The sequence below is a fragment of the Columba livia genome, chromosome 2 (genome assembly GCF_036013475.1).
Source record: "Columba livia isolate bColLiv1 breed racing homer chromosome 2, bColLiv1.pat.W.v2, whole genome shotgun sequence".
NCBI lineage: Eukaryota > Metazoa > Chordata > Aves > Columbiformes > Columbidae > Columba > Columba livia.
In genome coordinates this window covers 148277613-148297229 of record NC_088603.1, presented here as the reverse complement: position 1 = coordinate 148297229, position 19617 = coordinate 148277613, and the positions used below count along the sequence as shown (strand labels likewise).

The 19617-nt window shown below is 40.9% G+C and overlaps 1 protein-coding gene across 16 annotated transcripts in view; it reads left to right on the top strand.

The window, feature by feature from the left end:
* ENPP2 (ectonucleotide pyrophosphatase/phosphodiesterase 2) overlaps positions 1 to 19089 on the top strand; it is a 69296-nt gene extending 50207 nt beyond the window's left edge. For 9 of the 16 annotated variants that reach the window (XM_021294247.2, XM_065054316.1, XM_021294248.2 and 6 more), the window contains 12 exons: positions 2059 to 2090; positions 2903 to 3030; positions 5104 to 5191; positions 5334 to 5421; positions 6109 to 6281; positions 6511 to 6562; positions 7743 to 7879; positions 8371 to 8506; positions 9702 to 9779; positions 12439 to 12571; positions 13189 to 13345; positions 18477 to 19089. In XM_021294247.2, coding sequence (XP_021149922.2) covers positions 2059 to 2090; positions 2903 to 3030; positions 5104 to 5191; positions 5334 to 5421; positions 6109 to 6281; positions 6511 to 6562; positions 7743 to 7879; positions 8371 to 8506; positions 9702 to 9779; positions 12439 to 12571; positions 13189 to 13345; positions 18477 to 18647 — 1373 coding nt within the window. In that variant the 3' untranslated portion in view covers positions 18648 to 19089. The remainder of the gene's footprint in view (positions 1 to 2058; positions 2091 to 2902; positions 3031 to 5103; positions 5192 to 5333; positions 5422 to 6108; positions 6282 to 6510; positions 6563 to 7742; positions 7880 to 8370; positions 8507 to 9701; positions 9780 to 12438; positions 12572 to 13188; positions 13346 to 18476) is intronic. The other 7 variants (XM_065054318.1, XM_065054317.1, XM_065054324.1 and 4 more) reach the window with 1 other exon arrangement.
* The last annotated feature ends 528 nt before the right edge of the window (positions 19090 to 19617 follow it).

The following is a 19617-nucleotide window of genomic DNA, read 5'->3' as shown; positions in this document are numbered from 1 at the left end:
ATGAGTTTATTCATGTACTTGTCTCCTCTGTCATCAAAAATGGGACTTGGGAAATCTCAGCACTGCATGGATTGGATATGGAAAAAGCATCTGGTATATTTTCTGAGCTAATGGAAAAAAATGAATGGTTAATCTTGAATTCAGTAGCTTCTTCATACTTTTGGCACAGATAAGAAGCAGCGTGGGTTGCTAAACAGCAACAGGCTGGGGATGTTGAAGGATATAAGGGAGATTTAGAGCATGGATTCAGGGCCAACGTTGACAGTAGAACTTGCTGCTCTTTTGTACCATGCTGTTAGAAATTCACCCTGATGTGGTGTTTGGTATTAGCTGATCTTTGATTAGCTGACTCAGGGCTCAAGTAAGAGTCCTGGTGGAGCTGACTCTGTGATTTAAAGTATTTCAGACCCCGCTGCCCCTGCTACCCTCTGCTGAAGACTGTTGCGTTCAGGGCAGTGGTACTAGGACGGGCTTGTGCCAGTGCTGTGGTTGCTCTGGTTCAGCATACTCAGGCAAACCTGGCTTTGCCAGCAGTTTAAGCTAACATGCAAACTGTGAAACTCATAATCTAACCATGTTTTTTGCAACATATGCTGCAGGGGTGACAACATTTGGTAGAGGGGAAGATCAGATGGTTGGGGCAGCCAGTTGACCCCTCAATATACTTTAGATATACTTCGGCTGAGGGCAGATTTCACAAAAAATTGTTCTTCAAAGATTTTAAGAGTAGTAGCAGAAATTGTAAGAATGTGCTAAAACTTTCTTAGATACTGATTTATGTATGCATTTATTTTGTTACAAGCTATTTTACCTGGGTATTTATGCTCTAGGAATACGGGACGAGTGTGTAACAATCTGTTGAAAATAGTGTTGTACATTGATGAAACTCACTAGTCTGGCATAAAGACTGAATTCTTACACTTCACAGTCTACTGAAAACTTGTGTTTCAGTTCTGAGAAGTTTGGTTTTTGTTTTGTTTTGTTTTTAAATCTTTCAATCCTTGAATTCCCAAATTGCTGAGAAAACCCAGTTTTCTTTGGAGGATGAATGGCAATATCTTCCAAAAAGACCAGCTACTCTGACTGACCTCTGAGTCATGCTGTTGCTGTTCCCACAATATCATTGCCTTCTTTTGGCCTCTGTCCACAGCTGCCTACTTTGAATGTTGGCAATTCCTTATAAATCAGCAGTTTGAACACAGAACAAAGAAACATATTCCTTAGTTTTAAAACTGGAATTTGCCCCCTTAAATGGCAAATTACCAACTTTTTTACTCCTCCTCCATTTTCCTATCGATAACACTTCCTTCAGGCCTGCAGACACACCTTCGCAATGGATAAGCCTGTAGCTTGTGTTTTGAGATTCACTAGAGCTCATTTCAAGCTCAGCCAGATTGTGCCTTAAGCAGCCAAATCAATAATAGTTAAGCAAGAGATTTTCACAAATGTTGTTTGTTTCTCTTTTTTTTTTTCTTTTTTTTCCACCATTCTGGAAGAAGATGGAGTTAGTGTGGGCCATTGCTGGTTTTGGGTTTTCTGCATCTTATATGTCCCTTTAATAGTGCAAAGGCATATCCAGAATACTTTACTGTGGCTTGTCACTTACTCTGTAGTAGTCTATGAAATGTTAAAAGACTCAAAAAATGCTACATATTTACCTTACTCTGCTTCTAAGGAAGTGTATGTTGGCATTCAAATGTGCTTTCCAAGTTATTCAAGGAAAACCTTTGTGTTTGAGGATGACTTTGATTTTAAAGGAAAGCTGTCACAGGACTTGAAATTATATGTTTTCAGAAAATTGGATAAATATTAAGCTAAGCTCCAAGTCATAAAAACATGAGCAACATTACCTAAGCAACTAAAATATCACTAAGTATGCACACTTAAACTTTAGTTCACATTCAGGATATTTTATCTGATATATACGGTATAATTTTAGTAAAGATCAGCCAAGTTTTAGGAAAATGCTGCTGTAAAACTACATTATTACTGTGTTTCTCTGCAAATTGTTCATCTTTTATATTTTTGCCTTTTTTTTTTTTTTTCTTTGCTTAACAGATGACCCTAAAGTGATTGTTGCCAACCTTACAGTAAGTATTTAGGACTAGGAGGTATCTCTGTCTGTACTTTACTGCTTACTTCGCATCTTAATTTAGGGCATTATTGAGCATTCTCTTCTCACTCTTTAGGCAGGAAAACCAACCATTAACACGAATAAAGAGTGTTAAATGGTGCCCTTCATGAGTGCAGATTAATGTTTGTCATAAATCCCACTGTTTGCTGCTGTAGTAGCTTTTATAACTTTTTTGGGCAGTGCAAAGCCAGAATCTCCCTCACCGTCGTGACTCCCTGAATTGAGTCTATTTATTCGTTCCTTCAGAAATGGAAAGTAATCTTTTAGGGTAAATATTTTACTAGCATTTTGAAGACACTGAAAAACTTCATTTGACAGGTTTCAACTATAACCTTGCTTTTAAAGGAAAAAAAAATGTTTGAAATAAAAGCTGATTAAAAAAAAATTCTAAAAATTTCTAACCAGATGGCTTTAAATATATCTGCAGACGAGATGTGTTTTGAGCATTCAGCTTTCCTCTGAAACTTAAACTTTGGTCCAATATAGAATAAAATGCATCTGTGAGCTAAGTAAGTGTGATGTTTTGCATGATGCTTTCAAAAGACTGTCATGAGAATGAAACTCTCCAAATATATCTTTGAATGACTCCCCAGGCCCTGATTTTACGCAAATACTGCACAGAAAGGGCTGGCCCATGTACTCTAGATGTACACTTTGTCTTCAAGACGTCATCAGTAATGACCATAACAGCTTGATTTCTGTAATTCACGGTTTATGTGTGTCTCAGCTAACTGACAGCAGTGTCATTTGTAACCATTTATTTTTCAGTGTAGAAAGCCAGACCAGCACTTCAAGCCCTACTTGAAACAGCACCTGCCTAAACGCTTGCACTATGCTTACAACCGAAGAATTGAGGACGTCCATTTACTGGTGGATCGCAAATGGCATGTGGCAAGGTAATCTCTTGCTTTTGCTTCCATCCTGATTTTTCAGCCTTTTTTTGTTGTTGTTTTTTCTGAGGAAACAAGACACCTGGGATTGCCCCGTCTGTCAGCATCCTGCTCCTGTACCCTGTGAGCAAGAGGAGTTTTGAACTCCTGGTGAAGTTCAATCACTTTTAGTGCAGGGACATGTGATTCCAAACACAAAATTGTTTGGGAAAAACAGAAGCTGAACAGGGGGTAGAAAACCAGACTGGTTTCTTCAAGCAGTTGCATGGGTTTTGATTGATTAGCTCAAGTACAGGAGCTGATAAGCTTTTTTAATGACGTGCAAGCATATTCCAACGAGGAAGCAGGGAGTATGAGAGGGAGGGGAAGGCACATGTGACCAGGGGATGTTAGGGAACAAGAGGCTGCGTGGATGACAAGCGTGAATGGAAAGAAAATAGAGATATTCGCAGAGTGGGTGAACGCCTGAGAACATGTAGAAGGGTATGGCAGGGTGGACACCAAAGTGCCAGCAGAATGTTGTGTTGCAAAGGAAATCCACAGAAAAACAGGATGCTTTAGCTCAGAGAAAACCCTGTTTTGGGTTGTTCTTCCACATACACCTCTGAATTTTCAGTAATAAAATATGGGTAATTTTTAATATTCTTAGCTAAAAATTGAGCAAGGAAAAACAAGTTGACACAAAAATGTATAGAGTGAACAGGAGATGTGTAACCTTTTTTTATGAGTTGTGCATCCCTTTCTGGTTTAACACATATTCTTTTTCTTGCTTGGGTCTTCCAACACATGTTGTGTATTACAGTATGAGAACGGCTGGGTCTTCATGCATAAAGCTGACTCTGGTTCTTGGAAGATGACACAGCTTTTGGCTCATGGTAGTCTGTTATGAGCTTTAAATTATAGTATGCTTTTTTTGCCCATATAGCTGCCAGGCAAACACACTGTGTGTTGTAAGTGCTTTTTAACATCTGTGCTTATCTTTCTGTGAATTATGCAAGGATCGCTCTGCTGAAGCAGTGAAAGAGAAACCCCAGTTGCTTTCTTGCATAACTCTACAAGCTGGCTGGCTGATTGCCTCGTACAGTTTCTGCGGCTTGGGTTTTCAAAGAATCATACTCTGAGTTTTAAGGCCTATAAAATTTTAGTTTTAAGCACTTTACTGGAACTGATGGGATGGCCCAAGTTGATTCACACTTAGTAATTTCTTACTAATTACATCAGACTTTCTTTGGCTTATTTGTTCATTTTCTGAAATCTCATTCACCAATAATACCTTTGGTAACGTAATTAATTGTATATACACAGCCAGGAAAATGGTAGTTACAGACCTGATTGCTGTAACTCTAGTAATTTGCAAGGCTAGAATCAAACTTTGGCTGAACATCATTTTATTGCAGATGAAGAAATTGACTTGTAGGATAATCTGGTCCATTACATGTATTGCCTGCACATGGCCCTCATAAAACTGTAAAATGTACTCTGGAACAAGCTGGTACTATGACACGATACTTATTTTTCCACATATTTTCTAAAAGAAAATACTCAGTAACAAGCTGATAATTAGCATTCCTATGATACAGCATGTATTTTCTCAGCTATTTGTCTTCATTGCAATCTTTATCTTTTCCCTCCAGCTTTGTTTCTGCTCCCTGTTTTTTTGTTTGTTTGTTTATTGGGTGGAAGGCAAACAGGTGAAAGGACTTTGCAGCATTGTAATATCACAAAAGTGCTTTCTTAGAACCCTCTTTTGGCCTTTTGAGGATTGGAATAGTGTGATCCAAAATATCTCCAGTCTGTAGAAGATGTGATATGAGAAAGTCCAAGAAAATAAGTAAATAGATGTTAAGGTTGTTATCAATGAGTAAGAGTTGGCTCTTAAGATTGTACCCTCTTATAGTGAGAAGAGAGGGAGAAACCCTGGGGTTGTTGGATGAGCCTCCTGTCCCCACTACTGCTAATCAAGATTGATGAGCAATGCACTGTTCTGTGACCTTATCCCTCCTACCTCCAAAGTACATTGCCCGGTCAGCCGCCATACCTACACCTTTGAGGAAATTTTCCAATATCTTTTCAATTTAGGAAAGCTGTGGATGTCTACAAGAAACCAACAGGAAAATGTTTCTTCCATGGAGACCATGGCTATGACAACAAGATAAACAGCATGCAGGTATAAGAAATGCAGTAACCTTTGTGGGAGGGTCATTGAAGGCAGAAGAAATTGGAAGTCTCTAAAATGTCAATATTCACTGAAAAAAAACCCCTACTTATTAATGCTTTTCTTTGTATTCTTGTCTCTCTTATTTTTTAAGACTGTCTTTATAGGTTATGGCCCTACGTTCAAATACAAGACCAAAGTACCTCCTTTTGAAAATATCGAACTTTACAACGTAATGTGTGGTAAGCTCTCTGCCTGAAGAGTTGTAAGAGAAACACTCTGTTTTAGCTAGCCAGGTTTTGTTTGGGTACCCATGAGCTCATAACCTGACTTCCAGCATCCTTTCTCCAGTCCCCCCTTCCCAAGCCCTTGCCTTTTAGCCAGGAGCACTGAAGGCACTTCTCAGGTGCCTCGGCTTGTTCTACTCCAGCAGCTGACCAATAAAAGCCATTACCACAGTTTTGCTGTGAGTGCCTTGGCAGAGACCAAATATGCACCACAACAGTGTCGTGTCCACACCTCATTAGTTTAGGAAGGTCGTTTCTGTTCAGAGGCTGCTTCTGTACCTGTGTGTCTCACGGAGCATCTGTAAAGCAGGTGATTAATAACACTCTGTTCCAGGTGGCTGGTGTAAGGTCAAGACATTGACTGTAGGTTTGCACTGGAAGCTGCAGGAATAGTTATAAAACCCCTGTTTTCTAGTGCCTTGATGCAAATTAACCTTTGTGTCATAAAGACCATCATACTATTCAGGCAGCATGTGCAATTTTATGATTTGGACAAAACATTAGTATTTTTACTATATTAAAAGTGTTCATTAACCTATTGTCAGTGTAAACAGTATTGCAAGTAAATGTCTTAGGTTAGTAGAGATGCTGCTGAATACATGTTTACCATCTAATCATCGTTTGTCTTTGGTGGTTCCATAGATCTGCTTGGATTGAAGCCTGCTCCTAATAATGGCACCCATGGAAGTTTAAATCACCTGCTGAGAGCCAATATTTATAAACCAACTGTGCCAGATGAAGTTGCTAAACCACTCTATCCTGTTGCTCTACCTTCTGCATCTGATTTTGATATAGGATGTACATGTGATGATAAGGTAGGTGTTTAGGGTCTATTTTGAGATGACTTGATCTGTTAGAATTCCCCAGATCCTTCCTGTGAAGTGTTTGTGCCCTTTTGGAATGATTATGTTTTTTTTTGTAAAACAGGAAACAAAATATTGTGATTGTTTTATAGTGCTAGTTTTGCTTTGCTACATGCCTAGTAAAACAAGATGTCAGAATGTTCCAGTGATTCTAATCTTGTTCCTTTTCTCTGTTCTTGAGAAGAACAAGTTGGATGAACTTAACAAGCGCTTTCATGTCAAAGGAACAGAAGGTAAGAGCCTGGTGCCTCAGTTAATAAAAGCTATTTTTGTTTTGTTTTGCAAGTTACTGCTGCTGTATTTTATGACAGGCTGTAGCACCCATTCTTGGATCTTCCTGCCTTTAGTTGGTAATTCCCTCCTCCCTCATGCTACCTCATACGTATTTATTTGAAGTTATTCATGTACAGGAGAAAAAGATGACTTAAGCTTCACTTGAATAAAGCAAGTTTATCATCTTTGTGCTTAAACAAGGCTTTTCCGACTTTTATTTATTGTGTCCTACAAAAATATCCTCTATTTGGACTCAAACACCAGTAAAACATGCCCTTTTCTTTCAGGTTACATGCCTATCTGTGAGCAGTGTTAGGCGACTTTCCGTGTTTCTATGTTTTGATTTCCAAAAGCGAGCCAAACCTGTCTGCCAAATGGTTATCAAAATCAATGAACCGGGCAGCACAATGCAAGATTAGGCAGGAAATATATTTTTCCTCTATTCTTTCAATGATGTTTTTCCTTTTTTATAAACAAGCCTGTTAGAGGTATCTAAGGACATTTAACCATAACATATCACCAAGACAGAAGAAAAGCAAGTATTGCAGAGGTGGGGGTGTCTTTTTGTAGCCAAATTTAAGAAAAGGGTTTGTTTGTATGTTTGTTTTCTTTGATATTACTGGCAGAAAATAGCACATCAGTCTTCAGATCATCATCTGTATCGGAAAAGTGAAAAAAACATACTCTTAGTAAGTGAGCACTTTTGCCTCCCTTTTGAGAGGGACTTTACAAAAAAGCATAGGAAGGAGAGAAAGTCTGGAGAAGAGTGGCAGAAGTGACGGGATAGGTGCTGATTTAAAGCAACAATAAAAGTGCTTATTACCACATGTATGACTGAAATGTGGACACAGAGACCCTTTGGCTGGAGAAACATCCTGTCTCCATGCTATAAACCCAATGAGCTTTCAAGTGCAGAAGGGACTTTTAGCCTCCAAGTGGGTTGTGAGCTTGGAAGGTGGATCCCAAGCAAAACTATTGCAAACTACTGAAACTATTGCTGCTCTCTCTGTTACAAGATTCCCTTAGCAGTTACTCAGGGTCAGTATCTCATTAAGGATCACTGTAGTACCAGCATGTATTACTTTATCATCTTTAAAGTTTTCAGTAGTCAGTGTAAATCTAATTTCTTCTGATCTGTAGAGAAACATCTTCTATATGGGCGCCCCGCAGTACTGTACCGCACGAAATACAACATCTTGCATCACCATGACTTTGAAAGTGGCTACAGTGAAACATTCCTGATGCCTCTCTGGACGTCCTACACTGTCTCCAAACAGGTCAGTGCAGTCTTTGCTCTTGAAAAAGTGCTTAAGAAATCCTGGGCAAATCTGTCCATTACCTCTATTCTTAAAGCCCTAAAGTTCCCCTTCCTCAAGCAGATTTTTCCCACCAGAAATCATGTCAAGTGCCATTGTAAAAAATGCCAAAATCCTTTTTTTTCCTTCAGGAGGGAAGAGTTCTAAGGCAGAAGGATTGTTTATTTCTTTTCCTCTTTTCATTTGCTTTTTAAGTTTTGCATGATGGGAGTTTGTTTTATGATGATGGAGTAATCAGTTACTTCATTTGAATTGTTTTGCTTGATGACGTCAGCTACCTGAAGGAGGGGATCTGCAGCAGATACAGGAACAGAATTTCATTGTACAGCTAGGTGGTTTATTTTACTCCATACAAGGCCTTCCATGTAATCCATTGACTGTATGAAATAATTTTCTTTTAGCCATAAATGCTGGAATTACTTCTCTTCTCATTTCTGGCAATGTTAATGCAGGCAGAAGTCTCAGGTGTCCCAGAGCATCTGGCCAGCTGTGTGAGGCCCGACCTCCGCATCTCTCCAGGGAACAGTCAGAGCTGCACAGCCTACAGAGGCGACAAACAGCTCTCCTACGGCTTCCTTTTCCCTCCTCGTAAGTTCAGATAGCTTTTTAATACCTAGAGGTTTTGTAGGGGTTTTTTTGTTGTTAGAGAAAATGCTAGGTACGAAACCCTCCCCCCACCAGATATAAACAGACTAAGGCTTTTTTTTGCGATAGTTGGGAAAGAATATAGGCAGGAATGATTTAATTTCCCCCCACTGTGGGGTGATTTCTTCCTCCATGATGTCTTCTCCTCAGAGGGACTGCTCCTGCACCAGTGTCACATGTGGGGCTCGAGGGGGTGGATACACTCTTCTTGCTGAGGACCAAGGGCCCAATGCCACAAGTTGCCATCACGTCTTTGGTCCCTCCGCTCCACGAGAGATGCTCCAAACCAGTGCCCTGCCTCATGCACCGAAACAGTGAAGTGTCCCAGTTTAGTTAATAAGTAAAGGTGAAAAATGAATTGCAGAGAGTTGAAGTACAAGCTAGAAGACAATCTTCTGAAACTGGCCCTTTAAAGTCAGCGGATAGAGACCAGCTTATGTGAACTGAGAGTCAGAGTTTTACATTTTTAATTCAACCAGCAGTAGGATCAACATATATTTAATTTAAAAATCAAAATGAGACTCTTGCATACTGTAAAAATTCCTGCCATCCTACAGAAATAGTGTTAGTATTAACAGAAAATCCGTGTGAATGAGCGTCCTGCACTGTCTTGGTGCAGTTACACTGGCTCAGTCTTGGAGCAATGATCTTCTGGGATTAGTAAATGTTTAAGCGACACAACTGTCTCAGAGTTGTGAACTTCATTGCTCTGCCTTCCTCACTCAGTGACTGAAATATTTTATAGTGGATTTGCGATATGGAATTTCTGGTGCAGAGGCTTGCTAGAAGATAATCCCGCACTCCTCTCCCTGCAAATTGTTTGGCTCTTTTGTAAAAGCTTGCAGGGCAGCTCTCTGACTTTTGAGACTACGAAAATTGATGAGCTATAAAAATATTTTTAACTGCTTGATAGTTGAAGCAAAGATAAAATCCTCACTTTCCATGCTCAGCCGTCACATTAAAGACTAATTTTATGCATATAATGTGCACTTCTCAATATAGCATTCAGATTGCTGTTTAGATGACAGTATTCCCTTCGGACAGCATTCTCTCGGAAGCCATTTTTCAAAACATTTTTATATTATTTGAATTTCTGATATTTCACCTTATTAACATTTTTCTTTTTTACTGCTTTCAGAATTAAGTTCCTCTGCAGAAGCAAAATATGATGCTTTTCTAATAACAAATATCATTCCAATGTATCCTGCTTTCAAAAGTAAGTGCCCTTTCAATGGCTTTACTTGTCTTTCCCAACATATGTGTGTTGTGGTTTGTTTGGTTTTGTTTTGTTTTAATATGTATGTTGGACTATGGAATGAATTAATGGGAGAAGTTTGGAACAGTTCAGTTACCTGTAGCCAGCAGATAATACATGTGGACACCAGTTCTAGGTAGGGGCAAGCAAAATACCACAAGAAAGGCTTAAGTTTTTAGAAAGGATTATGTTCCTTGGTGCCTGGCTAAGGTAAGAGCACAGACATGCTGTAGTTCAGCAGTTTTGCTTCATGCCACAGTAATGCAGTTTGTACAAGACCATTCAGGTTTTCTTGTCTGTAGCCCAAGCTGCTGCAAAATGTACTCGGGCAACATGGTTTTACTTCTCAATAAACCACCTGGGAGCGTGTACAAGCCTGGGAGTGTGCACTTAGCATGTTGTTGCAGCTCAGGAATGAGCGATTATTTTGGATTTTTCTATCCATGCCCTTAGAGAGAGACCAAACATATTTATTACCTATAAAGAAAAAGGAAGAGGAAACCAATTTATGGAAAATGAGGAATGACTTAAACCTAGCTGAAGATTTCAATGCTGCAGGGATATAGCATTAACATTTCTTTTGTCTGCACATCTCTTTTTCTCTCTAGTTTTGCCAAGAGGTAGGAAAACCATCAGACTATTCTGGTGGCAATTTTGCCTTGGCAAGGATCGAGAAGACTTGGAAGAATCTCAAGAGCCTGTTCTTGTGAGATTTCCAATTCAGATTTTAGGCCAGAGAGGTTTGGATAAACATCAAAGCCTATGGGAGGCTTTTTCTTTTTAACCAGAAAAGAGTGTTTTTAACTGAAAAACCTCTTGAGTAGGAACAAGTGGCAATGTTTGCTGGAAATTTGAGCAAAGACACTTAACTGATTAAAGACTGCAAAATTATTGGGGATTTCCCACTCTCAAATCACTTCATAAAAATGCTCTTCATGCTAATGTTAGTCTAAGCAAATTAGCTGAGATGCTAATCATAGGAGAACAACCCAGCAGCAGCAGCTCATTTTGCCTGGTGGCCTTCCTCTTCAGCACAAGCAGATGAAGGATTCCCTGAGAACAAATGCTGGAACTAATATCATTCCTAGGGAATTATGAACCACTGTTTGTGTGCAGGTTGCAATGCTGAGAGCTGATTATAAGCTCATTATACAAAGTTTTTGCCACAACAGGGAAAATCTGAGGTGGCAGTTTTATGCTATGCTGGCTTTGGTGATAGTGCTGGCTGCACAGGTCCCCTCCTCTGCTTTGTTTTACTAATTCGCTATCCCATCCCCCAGGCAATCATTCGGCATCCATCTTTCCTGCAGTGAGTCTGGCTTATGCAGCTCCTGCTTTGCTGGAGCAGCAGGATGATGCCCCTGGGCTGCACCCCCTTGCACTGGCAGTGAGAACTGGAGTGGGGAACTGATTCATCTGGAAAACTTAGGGGGGGGGAACAAGAAAAACACAAACAAACAAAAAAATCCAAACCCACTTTTCTTCTTGGGCAGTTTTTATTGTTAAGGCTGAAGCACTGGAGGAGCAAGCAGCTGGAAGAGTGATACTTATGGCCAAGTGGTTACCGCAGCTGAGGTTCTTGTTTGACCATTGCTTGTGGGGCAGGGAGTTCATGTGGCACTGAGCAGCCTTAGGACAAGGAGTTCTGAGGAACTTGCTGAGGCTGGTGTTGCCCTCAGTGTCAGAAAACCACGGACTTGACTGCCTGAGCTAGGCAGACAAAAGTTAACCTTTTACAAGGCTGAGATGTTTTGATTACACACACTTCTGTTAGTGTTAAAATAAAAACAAAACAAAAACAAAAGACAAAACCCAAACAACCACTCCCCCTCCAAAAAAAAACCAACAAACCCACAACATAAAAAAACCCGAAACGAACAAACAAAAAAACCCCACCAACCACACTCCACCCCCCAAAACCAGATAGAGAACACTGTAGCTGGAGATAGCAGTGTATTCCCCATCTCTGCAAGCATCTTGTTAAGGTTGAGTAGGGCACGTGGAAGAAAGTGTGTCATGCTCTTCCCAAAAGCTTCTGTGATGAGATGCCTTTCCATAATCTGGTTATCCTTGACAGCACCTAATTTAAAACTCAGACATTTAATGAGAATTTAACTGGAAGAATATGACCTTTGTATTTCCCTTTCTTTTAAAATGTTTGGGTTTTGCTTTTAATCATGGTGCTGTTTCCTTTATAGAATTAAAAAAAAAAACAAAACAAAACCCACACCACCACCACAGCAGCATTCCCTGTAACTAGATAAGAAAGACAAAGGAAGTGTTTACAGGGACATCAAAAACATGTGAATAGCTGTTTCTACTGCTTGGTGAGGGAATAGCAGGCTCTCTGTGCAATGTCTATGGCAATACCAGCCTGGGAGTGGTACCGTGCATTTCCCTTATCACTGCTTGGGGGGGAAAAAAATCAACTGTCTCAATAGGCTTTATTGACTAAACTGAATGAAGCTGCAGTAAATCTGTAATGCTTAGTCTTCAGCTTCCCCTGCTGTCGTGTGAATGATGTCCACTGGATTTTTATTTTAATGAAAAAAAACCCCAAGTGTATAATCTTGACATGTTTTGACTTAGCCTAGTTTTTTTTTTTTTTTCTTCCTTACAGAGGTATGGAACTATTTCCAGAGGGTTTTGGTGAAGAGATATGCCACTGAACGAAATGGAGTCAATGTTATAAGCGGGCCAATCTTTGACTATGACTATGATGGTTTACATGACACACCCGACAAAATAAAACAGTAAGTGTTTGTCTTTAAATTGGTTTGTTGTTGCTCCTCTTGATGGCGGCTTTATCTTAATTAATTGCCTACATAGTATTCAATTTCTGGGAGGAGATACAATTTTCTCTTTCTAAAATTGTTGTTCATCAAGAGTGAATGCCCCTGTAGGTAGGACAGTGGTAAAAAATAAGAAAATAGCAATTCAGCAGGTTACTGTTCACCTTGACTTTGGAAGTAAATGTTCATTCATCCTTGAGATAAAGCTGAATCATGCTCCAAATAAATTATTTTCTCTAAAATTCTCTGGAACTTAGAAGCTGACAACTGAATATCAGAGCAAACCACAGCAGTGCTATTGAGTTAGGTACTCAAGTCTTCCATTAATTCAGTAATGCGTTCTCTCTGTGTCTCTGAACTGAAGAAACCTTTCAGCACTGGTGTGTGGTATTGCTATAGCACAATATCAAAACATGAGCTAATTGAATGCTCATTTGCAGAGTGTGTTTAGCAATCAAACACATCTCAACAACATACGTGTGTCCTCACACGTAGGGGAGGAAACACCATGCTGTTTGTGAAACCTTCTTCTGGACAGGCTTATTCTTTGTGGATAAACGCTTGCTTTATTCCCCCAGGTTTGTGGAAGGCAGTGCCATCCCCGTTCCTACTCATTACTATGCCATCATAACCAGCTGCTTAGATTTCACTCAGCCAGCCGACAAGTGTGATGGACCACTCTCTGTTCTCTCATACATCCTTCCACACCGGCCTGACAATGATGAGAGCTGCAATGTAAGTTCTGCTGCACTACTCTGGCCCTGTGGTAAATATATCCTTGAGGCATGTGAAACCCCATTGCTATTAGATGCTAGTGCTCTCTGATGTCTTCAATGAAAGCACAGAGTATTGACTCTAGAAAGTATCATGTTCAACTCATTTGACAAAAGCACTCCTCCATGATATCAGAGAAAATATGGAAGTATTCCTGCACTTAAAATTGTCCGGGAGAACTGACATACAGTAGGCTGGCAGTAAACAACCTGTAGGCTTCTGTGTTTTGGCAGACCCTATCAGTGTAACCTCAGAGCAGATTGGGGGGAGGTTGTCTGTGTAGATGCATTGTGCTGGCAGCCAGCCTGATATTTTTATTGAGGACTGTTTCCATATGCAGGTACAATATCATCTGTCTGGTATGGCAATCTTAGTGCATCAGACAGCACATCCAACCCACACAGTATTAAAACTATATGCTAAAACCTGCTGAGGGTAGAGTGCCAGCTCTTGCTGTTTCCAGCATGTCTTGATCCAAGGGAAAAGTTTGGATTCTTACTAACAGAGATGACCAGACATCCTCCTGGTTCCTTTCCTATCTTCTTTCAGGATGCAAGATCCTATAGCATAAGAATCTTGGTGAAGTACAAAAGCTTTGGTCTGGTCAGCACTGCAGAAAGTAACAGGCACGCTCGTCAGCTGATGGTGCGGCAGGAGAGCGGTTGGGTCCCCCCCGGCGCTCTGCAGGGACAGCAGTCCCCAGGCAGCTCTGCTGAGACTTGTCCTTCCGCCTGAACTTGTTCTCCCATTACACAGCTGTGCAGATTCCTGCACACAGACGCTTCACTATAGGCTGCCAGGAGACTGTTTCCTGAATGAACGCATTAATATTATGAATTTTGTATTGGCACAAAAAGTTAAGACTCCTGTTCCAGCTACAGGCAGAAATAGTCATTCCAGCTCTGCACACAATTCACCTGGAACGCCGTCTCTTTCTCATTCATCAAACATCGCCTGCTTTTAGGTCCCACTTTTTAAAACCACGTTTTTGGAGCAGTATCTGTCTCTCTTAAGCAGGTCTGGCTTCACCCTGTTTAGGTGCTTAACTGCTTTGGGCAGGGATGTCTTCCACCAGAGGTCTTGGAAAGTCCTACCTATATTTCATCGTGGTTTTCCTCTGGACTGCTTTCCTCTGAATCAAGGTCCAGCTGGTGATCTGGAAGTTACTAATCTGGCAGTTATTAGTGCCTCTGTCCTTGTATCGCTGCCCATATGTAATTTTATAACAAAGTCAATTTTATTCCTCCCTATATTGTGTGCCATGGTCCTCTTGAACAGCTGAAATCTTTCTTACGAGCTACTTTCTAACGGCCTCTTTTACTCTTTGATTTCTTATATTCCAACATAGGCTTCTTTCCTCTGTAGGTCATGCTAGTTATGATGTGTTTATTTACAGTTCTGGGATGAACTTCAGTGCTACGACAAGGTCATCAGCAGATACTGGCCTGTGGTTTTTACATAGCAAAGAACCTCTCCAAAAATATTTAAATGTACCTCTTGAATGAAAATACAGTTAGGTAAAATTTTGCCATTCAAATGCATCATCAGTCTTACTTTTGCACATGGTGTTCCGTCATATTGGTTCAAAGAACTGGTTGTGTAAAACCTCACGTACTTCATGGATAAAATGCATGGGATAATATAAGAATTTTTCCTTAACCTCTCCACAGATTTGTTTTAAGATCTGTAGAAACATAAACTTTTCCCCTCACTCTGCTCTTGTTGCACACACTTCCTCTCTCTTCACATGGCTGTTGGAGAACACCACTGCTCTTCTCATTTGAATATGTTCCATGTCCAAACTGTGTTTATTCATGGTGAGGTTATACCCATTTATTCTTGTGTCAACATTTTTCTATGGCTTAAATAGTCCTTCACTGGGCTTCTTTGGGATTTACCCTAGTGATGATTTATGATGATTCTCAAGGCATATACTTCTCTCTATTCATGGGAGACCCAGGATTTTTTGCATTTCTTGTAAAAGAGGGTGAGCATTTTAGTGGCCTTTGTATGCATCTGTTTTGGTCTGGAACATAAGTGAGACAAAGTACTTCAGCTGAGATCTCAAAATAAAAATGGTTTTCTTTCCACTGAACACAACTCCACTGATACTATGTAGGATTTGCTTTTTCCACAGCTGGGTTATAATGGTGGTTCACAATCTTGCATAACCAGTACACCCAGGTCCTTACCATCTATCTGCTGTTTCACCTAGAGGAGCTCCCAGCTTAACAGACATTTCTGCCATCAATGTGAATAACCCAGTTTCATACTATACCAGGAACTCCTCCATCTGCATCCTCTAATATGCTATTCCGGTCTTCCTCTGTGTTCACAGGAGCTCCCAAGCATGTATAAAGACACTACACAAAATCCTTTCCAAGACCAAAGCTGCAGGAACCCTGTTAGAAACTTCTTCCAGATCATTATTTTCCCTTTCAGCAAAACCTTTAAATTTCTCTCTTAAGTGAGTTCCTCACCCACCTGTTTATACTCTGATCATGTTCAGCTTTCCAGCTAGTAATTTGATATCCAGAGAGATTCTTGTACATAATACATCGAGAGTGTCCAGAAGAGGGGTATGAAGTTAGTGGAGAGGAAGGAGCAGCTAAGGCCACTTGATTTGTTCAGCCTGGAGAAGAGGAGACTGAGGGGAGACATCATTGTGGTTAAAGCTTCCTCACAAGAGGAGGAGGAGGGGCAGGCACCAAACTCTTCTCTCTCGTGACAAACGACAGAACCCGAGGGAATGTCAGGAAGATGTGCCAGCGGAGGTTTAGACTGGACATTAGGAAAAGGCTCTTCACCCAGAGGGTGCTGGAGCACTGGAACAGGCTCCCCAGGGAAGTGTCACGGCCCCAAGACTAACAGTGTTCAAGAAGAGACTGGACAACACCCTCAGACACATGGTGTGAACTGTGGGGTTGTCATATGCAGGGGCAGCAGTTGGACTTGATGATCCTTGTGGGTCCCTTCCAACTAAGGACATTCTATAATATGTGATATCTTTTCCAGTGGTTTTTAGGTTAGCCTTCTAACTGATTGTCTGTTTCTATTTATCTGCATGTTTTCTGTTGTTTTTTCCTTCTATGACTCACTGTACTATTGAGGTAAGACTAACCATCACAGATAGATAAAAGATCATTTTAAATGTATACACTTCATTTGTCATGCTGCAGTAATATAATAACATGGTAGCTGATCACTGTGTTTAAAATCCTTGCTGCTGGACCTGAGATTTCAAGGACCAATTATGGAATGGAAAAACTAAAACCTAATCAGTTGATTGATTTTCTGGGGTCATGCAAATGCTGTCTTTCTGGACTTGGTTTAAAAACAACCTCACAGTCCTGTGATATATTCATATTGCAGACCTTTCGCACGCTCTTAGGAGTCCTCCTTATAATAAAAAACTGAGCTTTGCAGCAACAAGACTTCCCTCTGAGCTCTATAAAATACAGATTTCCTGCTCGGAATGAAGACTTGAAGACAAAACAAATGTCACAGTGGCTGCATTTGCAGTAACAACCCTGCTGAGGCCTATTTGCAGAGTAGCAGCCTGATCACCAGGCTTAAGTCTGAGCTGGAGGCTTCCAACAGCCGCAGCTTTCCTGGAGCATGGCACGATCCCTTCTCTTCCCTCTTAATTGGTATCTTTCTTTTTGTGTTCCACGATCCCTTCTCTTCCCTCTTAATTGGCATCTTTCTTTTTGTGTTCCACGATCCCTTCTCTTCCCTCTTAATTGGCATCTTTCTTTTCGTGTTCCACGATCCCTTCTCTTCCCTCTTAATTGGCATCTTTCTTTTTTGTTCCAGACCTAGTTTTGGACCTCAGGTTGCTAGCGACCTGGAGAGGAAACATGGTTTGGAGCTGAAAAGCTTCAAAACAGACAATTGCTGACTGGGTCATGGACCTTTGCTGTAGAGCAGCCAGCTGTGACCTAGCTGGTACTTGATGTCCTCTCTGTGCAAACGATCACGCTCACCCACCTGGCCCTTGTGGGGTGACCCAGAGCCTGGTCTGTGGCATATCTACTGCGCTGGGTAGGCTCTGGCATTGCTGAAGCTTAGTCTTGAAGGGTGAGGGATCTCTTTGCAGAAGGACCTGGCCGAGACAGTCAGAAAGGGGCTCATTTTCAGGAGCAAGACCAGAAATAGAGTTTTATCAGTCAGATTTCCAAGATACATGGGATCCAAATGTCTGTAGGCACAACCTTGCTTTCCTAACTTGCTTCCCTGACAGTGGCGTAGATGTACCAGCCTGAGAGGCTAAAAGTCCTGTTTACTCTGTCCTTTTCCCACGTCCGCTCCCTGCCGTGCCGTCCCAGGGTTGGCCGCAGTGCTCATGGAACGTGTCACTGGGCTGGTTAATGCACTCAAACAGCCAGGAACTGCAGCGTTTTGCTGGGCTGATTTTCTGATGTGTCAGTGAGTTACAAGGCACACAGCAGCAACCACTCTGGCAGCATCACTTTCTTTTTTTCCCTAATTGGGAAGTGCTTAGTGAAAGTCTTTTTTCCTTCGGTGGATAACATGTATATTCTGATAATAGGATTTTACAGGTACCAACATAAATCATAGTTCCAACTGTGTAACGAACCATAATGGTCTCCTGATAGTAAAGTGGAAAGATTAAAATAAAGTTGTGTTAAATAAGGTGCTGGTCAGATGAGAAAAACATGCAGGTTCAAAGCTACACAGCCTAGAGTTTTGGCTTTCGTAATACACAACTGATTAATATGGAGCTCTTTCTGTGAGATAAAAATGTATGTAGCGACCAATGTATCTTCTAAAAGCATATGGCTGTTCTTCTGAAACACCTGCAACGTAGGGCCGTCTTTTCCCAGACAACTATGGTCATTTTCTCAACCCCATCCTAAACAGGGTCACAAAATAAAACTGTGGGAATCATCTTGCATGTTAAGTTTAAAATCCATTTTTGTGGAACTTGTTTACCTTAGTTGTTCTTGAATAGGGCACAGAGATTGTCCAAACGGACCCAATCTTTGGAAAAGTTGCATTTGCTTTCAGAGCTGACTTTTGACATGACATGTTATGAAACTTGGTTGGTTTTTTTTTTTTCACATTTCAGAGCTTGGAGGATGAATCAAAGTGGGTTGAAGATCTTCTTAAGATGCACACTGCACGTGTGCGTGACATCGAACAGCTCACAAGCTTGGACTTCTTCCGAAAGACCAGTCGCAGCTACACAGAAATCCTCTCCCTAAAGACATACCTTCATACATTTGAAAGTGAAATTTAGCTTTCTAACCTTACTCAGTGCATCCTTTTATTCAACCGGTGTATATTTTTATATTGTTTTTATATTTATTAATTTGAAACCAGGACATTAAAAATATTAGTATTTTAATCCTGTATCAAATCTTAAATATTAAACCCTTGTGTCATTTGTTTTGTTTCTCTAATGTTTAATATAGGTATGTTGCTTGGTTTATTTAGTAGCGCTTGTAATACTGCAGCTTGAGTCCTTACTCCAAGCTTTTAAGTGGTGCTGCAGGATTTGGTACATGCATCAAGGAAATATTAATTTCCCATGCTCCCTTACCACACTTGTAGTCCTGTACCGTATATCAAAATACTGAACATGTAAAATTACATTCATTTACTGTTAACTATGTGACAGACATATTTAAACTCTATAGACAAATAGCATTTTAAATATAATAAACCACACGTTCAGTTTTTTTAATGTGTTTTGGTTTCCTTTCGCAGGGACATTCAGAGGGACTTGCAGGCAGCTGAGTGCTGCCAGATCTCTCTTATTCACTGGGCTGAGCCCTTTTCAAGGGCTGAGGTTTGCTGGTAAGAGGACCACCGGTGCCCAGGTGCTCTGCCCTGGTACCCAGCAGTGACACCATCAAACAGACACCCAGAGTGGTCATTATGGGTTAAGCTTTGCCACAGGGGCAGACCTGGGAGGGGAGGTTGGCTGGTATCATAAGCTACCAGCAGTACCCCATGCTTGAGGGCACTTTGGCTTTGAGCCAAGGGAAGGATGTGAGGTGATAACATCTGCTGTCACCAGTCAGGCTGTGTCACATGCCTTCTCTGGCACTGCTGCCCTGGTCTGGTTCCTGGGAATCCCTGTTCCATCATCTTTTGCTTTGAGGGAAGCTGAGGCAAGGCAGATGTTGATGGAGGTGACATTGCTAAACCCCCAGCAGTGGGCTTTTACCAGGGAGGAGAAAATCTGATTTTCATCATCTTGTTCT